The sequence below is a fragment of the Ranitomeya imitator genome, chromosome 2 (assembly GCF_032444005.1).
Source record: "Ranitomeya imitator isolate aRanImi1 chromosome 2, aRanImi1.pri, whole genome shotgun sequence".
NCBI classification, from domain to species: domain Eukaryota; kingdom Metazoa; phylum Chordata; class Amphibia; order Anura; family Dendrobatidae; genus Ranitomeya; species Ranitomeya imitator.
The window spans coordinates 110,867,126-110,877,066 of NC_091283.1; the positions used below are offsets into that span (position 1 = coordinate 110,867,126).

Below are 9,941 nucleotides of genomic sequence, written 5' to 3' on the forward strand. Positions count from 1 at the left end.
AGACATATTGGCAAAATTTGCAGGAATTTTGTAGAAAGTTTGACGTGAGGGATGGTCAATTCGCCCAGAAATTTGCAGACTGCCTAATCTTTTGGGTTGTTATCTACTCATGTTATGGAGGGCAGCAAATTACCCATCTACTAAGAAGTACCGTAATTGGCTCCTGGAGAATGTAATCATCTCCTACATTTATTGTTACCTATATGCGTGGTGTATAGGTTACTATACAGGTCAGCATCAAGATTACAGTATATATCCAATATAATGTACACTGAAATTATATACACAAAGTACAGATTATAAAGGATGAGGGTTGTACAGATCACACAGGCAGGGTCATATGATGCAGAATGTAAAGGCCCCTTCACACTAAGCGACGCTGCAGCGATACCGACAACGATCCGGATCGCTGCAGCGTCGCTGTTTGGTCGCTGGAGAGCTGTCACACAGAACGCTCTCCAGCGACCAACGATCCCGAGGTCCCCGGGTAACCAGGGTAAACATCGGGTTACTAAGCGCAGGGCCGCGCTTAGTAACCCGATGTTTACCCTGGTTACCAGCGTAAAAGTAAAAAAAACAAACACACGCTCTGCTTCTCTGCACTCCTCCTGCACTGACTGTGAGCACAGCGGCCGGAAAGCAGAGCGGTGACGTCACCGCTGTGCTTTCCGGCCGCTGTGCTTACACAGGGCAGAGAAGCAGAGCGCCGAGGGACAGACACCGGAATGTAAGTATGTAGTGTTTGGTTTTTTTTTTTACTTTTACGCTGGTAACCAGGGTAAACATGTTTACCCTGGTTACCAGCGAAGACATCGCTGAATCGGTGTCACACACGCCGATTCAGCAATGTCTGCAGGAGGTCCAGCGACGAAATAAAGTTCTGGACTTTCTGCAGCGACCAACGACATCACAGCAGAATCCTGATCGCTGCTGTGTGTCAAACTGAACGATATCGCTAGCGAGGACGCTGCAACGTCACGGATCGCTAGCGATATCGTTTAGTGTGACGGTACCTTTAGTCTACAGGACACATACTGGCAATTATATGCTATAGATGGTGTATCGCCTGTGGTGTGTATTATTATTATTATTATTATTATTATACATTTTTATAGCGCCATTTATTCCATGGCGCTTTACATGTGAATACGGGGCAAATATAGACAAATACATTAAACATGAGCAGATAACAAGGCACACGAGTACATAAGGAGGGAGGACCCTGCCCGCGAGGGCTCACAGTCTGCAGGATGACATATATACTGACAGGGACACATGCGAGTATACGGACGGTGTACATTATCATGAGTACATGCCGTGAACAGGTGTATATATACACTGATGCAGGGGCATACAATGATACTGTATGTATAATATATTCACACACAGGAAGGGGCACATGCCGATACACATTATATCCATATAGATGATATTACTGTATGCATCTTATACACAGGTAAGAATGTATAATCACACACGATTTAACAGCACTGTCCCTATATATAGGTACGGATGTGACATGTGCAGTGCAAACATATATACAATGTGCATGTCGCTGTATACATATATAGTGTACGTCTTGGTCTGTGTACATGCCAGAGAATGAATGAATATATATATGCACACACCTCACTGTATACATACATTACATGTGCGTCCCATACACGCACACACCTCAGTGTATACATACATTACATGTGCGTCCCATACACGCACACACCTCAGTGTACACATACATTAAATGTGCGTCCCATACACGCACACACCTCAGTGTACACATACATTAAATGTGCGTCCCATACACGCACACACCTCAGTGTACACATACATTAAATGTGCGTCCCATACACGCACACACCTCAGTGTATACATACATGTGTCCCATACGCACACACCTCAGTGTATACATACATTACATGCGTGTCCCATACACGCACACACCTCAGTGTATACATACATGTGTCCCATACGCACACACCTCAGTGTATACATACATTACATGCGTGTCCCATACACGCACACACCTCAGTGTATACATACATGTGTCCCATACGCACACACCTCAGTGTATACATACATTACATGCGTGTCCCATACACACACACCTCAGTGTATACATACATTACATGCGTGTCCCATACACACACACCTCAGTGTATACATACATTACATGCGTGTCCCATACACACACACACCTCAGTGTATACATACATTACATGTGCGTCCCATACACGCACACACCTCAGTGTACACATACATGTGTATCCCATACACACACACACCTCAGTGTATACATACATGTGTCCCATACACACACACCTCAGTGTATACATACATTACATGCGTGTCCCATACACGCACACACCTCAGTGTATACATACATGTGTCCCATACGCACACACCTCAGTGTATACATACATTACATGCGTGTCCCATACACGCACACACCTCAGTGTACACATACATTAAATGTGCGTCCCATACACGCACACACCTCAGTGTACACATACATTAAATGTGCGTCCCATACACGCACACACCTCAGTGTATACATACATGTGTCCCATACGCACACACCTCAGTGTATACATACATTACATGCGTGTCCCATACACGCACACACCTCAGTGTATACATACATGTGTCCCATACGCACACACCTCAGTGTATACATACATTACATGCGTGTCCCATACACGCACACACCTCAGTGTATACATACATGTGTCCCATACGCACACACCTCAGTGTATACATACATTACATGCGTGTCCCATACACACACACCTCAGTGTATACATACATTACATGCGTGTCCCATACACACACACCTCAGTGTATACATACATTACATGCGTGTCCCATACACACACACACCTCAGTGTATACATACATTACATGTGCGTCCCATACACGCACACACCTCAGTGTACACATACATGTGTATCCCATACACACACACACCTCAGTGTATACATACATGTGTCCCATACACACACACCTCAGTGTATACATACATTACATGCGTGTCCCATACACGCACACACCTCAGTGTATACATACATGTGTCCCATACGCACACACCTCAGTGTATACATACATTACATGCGTGTCCCATACACACACACACCTCAGTGTATACATACATTACATGTGCGTCCCATACACGCACACACCTCAGTGTACACATACATGTGTATCCCATACACACACACACCTCAGTGTATACATACATGTGTCCCATACACACACACCTCAGTGTATACATACATTACATGCGTGTCCCATACACGCACACCTCAGTGTATACATACATGTGTCCCATACGCACACACCTCAGTGTATACATACATTACATGCGTGTCCCATACACACACACACCTCAGTGTATACATACATTACATGCGTGTCCCATACACACACACCTCAGTGTATACATACATTACATGCGTGTCCCATACACACACACACCTCAGTGTATACATACATTACATGTGCGTCCCATACACGCACACACCTCAGTGTACACATACATGTGTATCCCATACACACACACACCTCAGTGTATACATACATTACATGCGTGTCCCATACACACACACACCTCAGTGTATACATACATTACATGCGTGTCCCATACACACACACCTCAGTGTATACATACATTACATGCGTGTCCCATACACGCACACACCTCAGTGTATACATACATTACATGCGTGTCCCATACACGCACACACCTCAGTGTATACATACATTACATGCGTGTCCCATACACACACACCTCAGTGTATACATACATTACATGCGTGTCCCATACACACACACCTCAGTGTATACATACATTACATGCGTGTCCTATACACACACACCTCAGTGTATACATACATTACATACGTGTCCTATACACACACACACCTCAGTGTATACATACATTACATGCGTGTCCCATACACACACACACCTCAGTGTATACATACATTACATGCGTGTCCCATACACACACACACCTCAGTGTATACATACATTACATGCGTGTCCCATACACACACACACCTCAGTGTATACATACATTACATGCGTGTCCCATACACACACACCTCAGTGTATACATACATTACATGCGTGTCCCATACACGCACACACCTCAGTGTATACATACATTACATGCGTGTCCCATACACGCACACCTCAGTGTATACATACATTACATGCGTGTCCCATACACACACACCTCAGTGTATACATACGTGTCCCATACACACACACCTCAGTGTATACATACATTACATACGTGTCCTATACACACACACCTCAGTGTATACATACATTACATACGTGTCCTATACACACACACACACACCTCAGTGTATACATACATTACATGCGTGTCCCATACACACACACCTCAGTGTATACATACATTACATGCGTGTCCCATACACACACACACCTCAGTGTATACATACATTACATGCGTGTCCCATACACACACCTCAGTGTATACATACATTACATGCGTGTCCCATACACACACACACCTCAGTGTATACATACATTACATGCGTGTCCCATACACACACACCTCAGTGTATACATACATTACATGCGTGTCCCATACACGCACACACCTCAGTGTATACATACATTACATGCGTGTCCCATACACGCACACACCTCAGTGTATACATACATTACATGCGTGTCCCATACACACACACCTCAGTGTATACATACATTACATGCGTGTCCCATACACACACCTCAGTGTATACATACATTACATGCGTGTCCCATACACACACACCTCAGTGTATACATACATTACATGCGTGTCCCATACACGCACACACCTCAGTGTATACATACATTACATGCGTGTCCCATACACGCACACACCTCAGTGTATACATACATTACATGCGTGTCCCATACACACACACCTCAGTGTATACATACATTACATGCGTGTCCCATACACACACCTCAGTGTATACATACATTACATGCGTGTCCCATACACACACACCTCAGTGTATACATACATTACATGCGTGTCCCATACACACACACCTCAGTGTATACATACATTACATGCGTGTCCCATACACACACACCTCAGTGTATACATACATTACATACGTGTCCTATACACACACACACACACCTCAGTGTATACATACATTACATGCGTGTCCCATACACACACACCTCAGTGTATACATACATTACATGCGTGTCCCATACACACACACACCTCAGTGTATACATACATTACATGCGTGTCCCATACACACACCTCAGTGTATACATACATTACATGCGTGTCCCATACACACACACACCTCAGTGTATACATACATTACATGCGTGTCCCATACACACACACCTCAGTGTATACATACATTACATGCGTGTCCCATACACGCACACACCTCAGTGTATACATACATTACATGCGTGTCCCATACACGCACACACCTCAGTGTATACATACATTACATGCGTGTCCCATACACACACACCTCAGTGTATACATACATTACATGCGTGTCCCATACACACACCTCAGTGTATACATACATTACATGCGTGTCCCATACACACACACCTCAGTGTATACATACATTACATGCGTGTCCCATACACGCACACACCTCAGTGTATACATACATTACATGCGTGTCCCATACACGCACACACCTCAGTGTATACATACATTACATGCGTGTCCCATACACACACACCTCAGTGTATACATACATTACATGCGTGTCCCATACACACACCTCAGTGTATACATACATTACATGCGTGTCCCATACACACACACCTCAGTGTATACATACATTACATGCGTGTCCCATACACACACACCTCAGTGTATACATACATTACATGCGTGTCCCATACACACACACCTCAGTGTATACATACATTACATGCGTGTCCCATACACACACCTCAGTGTATACATACATTACATGCGTGTCCCATACACACACACCTCAGTGTATACATACATTACATGCGTGTCCCATACACACACACCTCAGTGTATACATACATTACATGCGTGTCCCATACACACACACCTCAGTGTATACATACATTACATGCGTGTCCCATACACACACACACCTCAGTGTATACATACATTACATACGTGTCCCATACACACACCTCAGTGTATACATACATTACATGTGTGTCCCATACACACACCTCAGTGTATACATACATGTGTGGCATATATATATATATATATACAGTATATTATACATATACACAGACAGACCTCTCCCCCATGTACTTATCACTCACAGTCCAGGTGCTTCTTCTTGGGCCCCATCACCTCATGGGTGGTCGCCTTACACACGGCTTTTGCCAGGGCCGAGCCGGTGACGCTGTGCTGGGCCGCCGTGATCCGGTCGGTGATGGACTGCCCCGACATTGTCCGCGCTGACTCCCGGCCGGGCCTTCGGATGCAGGATGTGTCACCGCCGGTTCTCCAGCTACGTGCTCCCGGGTCACCCTGCTCGAAGGCTTCCCTGACAGCTGGTGGTGACAGGCAGCAGTCCGTGCCCCGCTCCGCTCCGTGTGACTGGCTGCCTCCCTCTTCCTTTCCGGTTTCTTTCCCTTCTCTCTTTTTTTACCTCACTTCACTCACAAGACAAAATGGCGGCGCCCAGTCATGTGACCGCGGTCCGCAGAGCGCCGGCTGTTGTCAGGGGGCATGTGTGTCTGTGTGCCGGCTCCGGTGCTGCGGAGACGTCCGTCACCGCGGAGCTCGTGTACGGGGAGTGTGCGCTGATAGCAGGCAGCGCCTGTGTGGCCCCGAGGGGCGTCCATGGGTGACGGTGGGACCGGCCATTATTCATGGGACTACACCGAGATAATGGCAGGATGTGCCCACCTGTCCTCTCTCCACAGGTCCAGGGGTCTTAGGGCTGAGTTAGGGCCACACGGAGGGGATTCTGGCTGCTCCCCACCTTGCCAGCCCCAGGGTGGGCACCATGACTGGCAATGGAGGCATTGCTGTGGAGACGGACTAATCCTTCCTTGGCAGCGTTCACACACGATTTTTGGAAGCAGAAAAATCCAACAACATTGTGGAACGCTGCATTTTTTCCTGAAATGTTTATCCGGGTGACTCCAAAGATATCCGAGGCTCCATAGATCCTTATAGAAATCCCAGCAGTGAGCAGGTAAATATAGGGCGACGTTTCGGCTAATGGCTGAAGCCTGAGCCCTGTTTTTGCCTCCTCGCTGCTGGGCTCTTGTAGATATTTTGGGTTACAGATTGGATTTTTGGAAGGATCTGTGGTGCTGCCTGGGATATCTTTGGATTTGCGCTGTTTTTGGACCTGGTGGGGGTCTGGCCGTGGGGCACGTACTCATCTACAGTGCATGGGAGTTTATACTAGACGGAGAAAATATTTTTTAGGTTGTGTACATACTTTTTTTTTTCAGAGCAGAAAATCTCCAGAAACCACGAGTTTTGTTGTTTCTGCAGCAAAACCCCCTCAGTGTGAACGCACCCTTACTAGTATGTGCACAAACACGTTTTGTTTTCTTTATCGCTTCATTGGGGGACACAGCACCCTATGGTTGCCTATGTCCCCCCCAATGAAGTGATAAAGAGATTTTACGGTGAGTACCACAAAATCCTTCTATATCGCTTAATTGGGGGACACAGGTAACCATAGGGTGCTGTGTCCCCCAATGAAAGCTCCAAGAAAGAGATTTTACCGTAAATGCCAAAAATCCTTTTTTCCACACAGGTTGATAAAGTGCCCAGAAAACGCTCAAAAGAATGAACATCTGCATTTCTATGTAAAAAAAAAAAAAAAAAAAATGCCTTCCTGTGCATGTGTTCAGCCTTAGCATCCTTTAACTGCCTCAGGTTTGTAACGGCCAACAAGTAGTTACCGTTTTTTTTCGGACTATAAGACGCACCGAACCATAAGACGCACCCCAAATTTTCAGAAGGAAAATAGGGGGGAAAAAATGTGTCTAATGTGGGTCTGTGTTACAGTTCGAATTCAGCTTACCAGTGAAGGGATCGGCACAGGTGGGTGGAGGAGTGGTCACAGGGGTCGTTTGGTGGTCCAGGCTGGTGCGGTGGCCTCTGGGAAATCCCATTCCATTCCAGGCTGGTGCGGTGCTCTGGGGCAGTGGCAGAGGCTCTCTGTGCTGCGTGGATTTCGTCAAATCCCGGAGGCCCCCGCCCATCCGTTAATGCCATGTTGCGGTGGCCTCTGGAAAAGTGGCCGCCAGACTGGAGGCGGCACATGCTCAGATTCAGATCTAGGCAACGAGATCTCGTTGCTGAGACTTGAATCTGAGCATGCGCCGGCCCAGCAGCCATCTTCCTGTCGGCCATGTTCCCGGAATCTACCGCGACATGGCATTAACGGATGAGCGGGTGCTTCCGGGCTTTGACGAAATGCCGGCAAAGCCCCCCATGGAACAAAGAGAGCCACTGCCCCAGAGCACAGCCCGCCACAACCGCACCAGCCTTGGAAGGGAGGCTGCATCGGGACCACTGCCACCGCCACAGGATTTGTAAGTATATTGCGACTATAAGGCCGGAGTCACACTACAGCGAGATACGGCCGAGTCTTGCTGGTTAAAAGCAAGCTCTGGCATCGGCACTCCAGAGCGGAGCGTGCAGCTCCATGTATTGCTATGCGGCCGTACGCTCTGCTCTGGAGTGCCGGAGCCAGAGCTTGTTTTTAACCAGCAAGACTCGGCCGTATCTCGCTGTGTGTGATCCCTGCCTAAGACACGCACCCATTTTCCCCACAAAAATTTTTGGAAAAAAGTCTCTTGTGGTCTAAAAAACGGGTAAATGAATTTCATCTTCTGCACTTGTGACGCTACGTTCTACACAATACTAGGCGATGGTGGAGCTCACCCAAAAAAACACTAAATCTGAGGGGCGTGGCCTAGCGAGCGATGTGAGCGGACGTGCGACGGGTCTCTCTCCCCGCACCGCTCCTAAGTTCTTACCTTTGAAGGCGTCGCCGAGCGCCGAAAACCGGACGGAGACGCTCCGCAAGACCCCTGGGCACGGGGGAGAGGGCCGGAGGCAGGGAGAGGAGTAAAGCGGCGATGCCGCGCCGAAAACAGTCGGCGCCCGCGACTGGCGTGAAAATCCAAGATGGCGCCGTGGCAGAGGAGGAGGCGGCCAGAGCCAGTACTGAATACCGCCGGAGGCTGGAGGTAATCGCCCGGCTGGAAAGGTTTGCTCGAACGGAGGAGGGGGGTGCCCTGCTGCTGGGCCCAGAAGGGCCGGAAGAGAGGGAACCCCTGCAGAGGCAGAAGAGAGGGGGGGAAGATACCCTCAGTGTGGTGGAGGAGCAGCTTTCTCCAGGGAGGATGCAGGAGATGCATGGTGCAAATAACATGACACCTGCCGCCAGCCCAGTACAGGCTAAGGACTCTGAGGGTGCGCAGCAATCAAATGTGGGGGAGCCTACACTGCAGGACATTTTCTCAGTCGTTATACACTGTAAATCTGCCCTGGCCGCACTGAATCTAAGAGTGGACGATTTAACAGTTGAAATGAAGTCCCTTAATTCTGCTATGCGTAAAGTGGAGAAAAGAGTGGAGGTGGTGGAGGAGCGCGTGGGCAGTGTGGAGGATCAGACAAATGAACTGTTAAAAAGAGAAAAGAGATACATTCAGCGCATTGCGGAACTGGAATTTAAAACAGATGACCTGGAAAACCGGTCCCGAAGGAACAATCTAAGAATAATTGGGGTGCCGGAGAAGGTGGAGGGGAATAATCCTGCTGAATACATTGAGGCATGGCTTAAAAACTCGGTGGGAGGAGCAGATCTTACTAACCACTTCTCCGTGGAAAGGGCCCATAGAGTCCCCACCCGACCCCTGCCGCCTGGATCCCCCCCTCGAGCCTTGATGGCAAAAATTTT

The 9,941-nt window shown here is 47.7% G+C and overlaps 1 protein-coding gene across 2 annotated transcripts in view; it reads right to left on the reverse strand.

The window, feature by feature from the left end:
- LOC138662047 (phosphatidylinositol-binding clathrin assembly protein-like) overlaps nt 1-6,837 on the reverse strand; it is an 82,115-nt gene extending 75,278 nt beyond the window's left edge. The window contains exon 1 of one of the 2 annotated variants that reach the window (XM_069747155.1): nt 6,325-6,837. In XM_069747155.1, coding sequence (XP_069603256.1) covers nt 6,325-6,454 — 130 coding nt within the window. In that variant the 5' untranslated portion in view covers nt 6,455-6,837. The remainder of the gene's footprint in view (nt 1-6,324) is intronic. The other variant, XM_069747154.1, reaches the window with a different exon arrangement.
- Between the last annotated feature and the right edge of the window lie 3,104 nt (nt 6,838-9,941).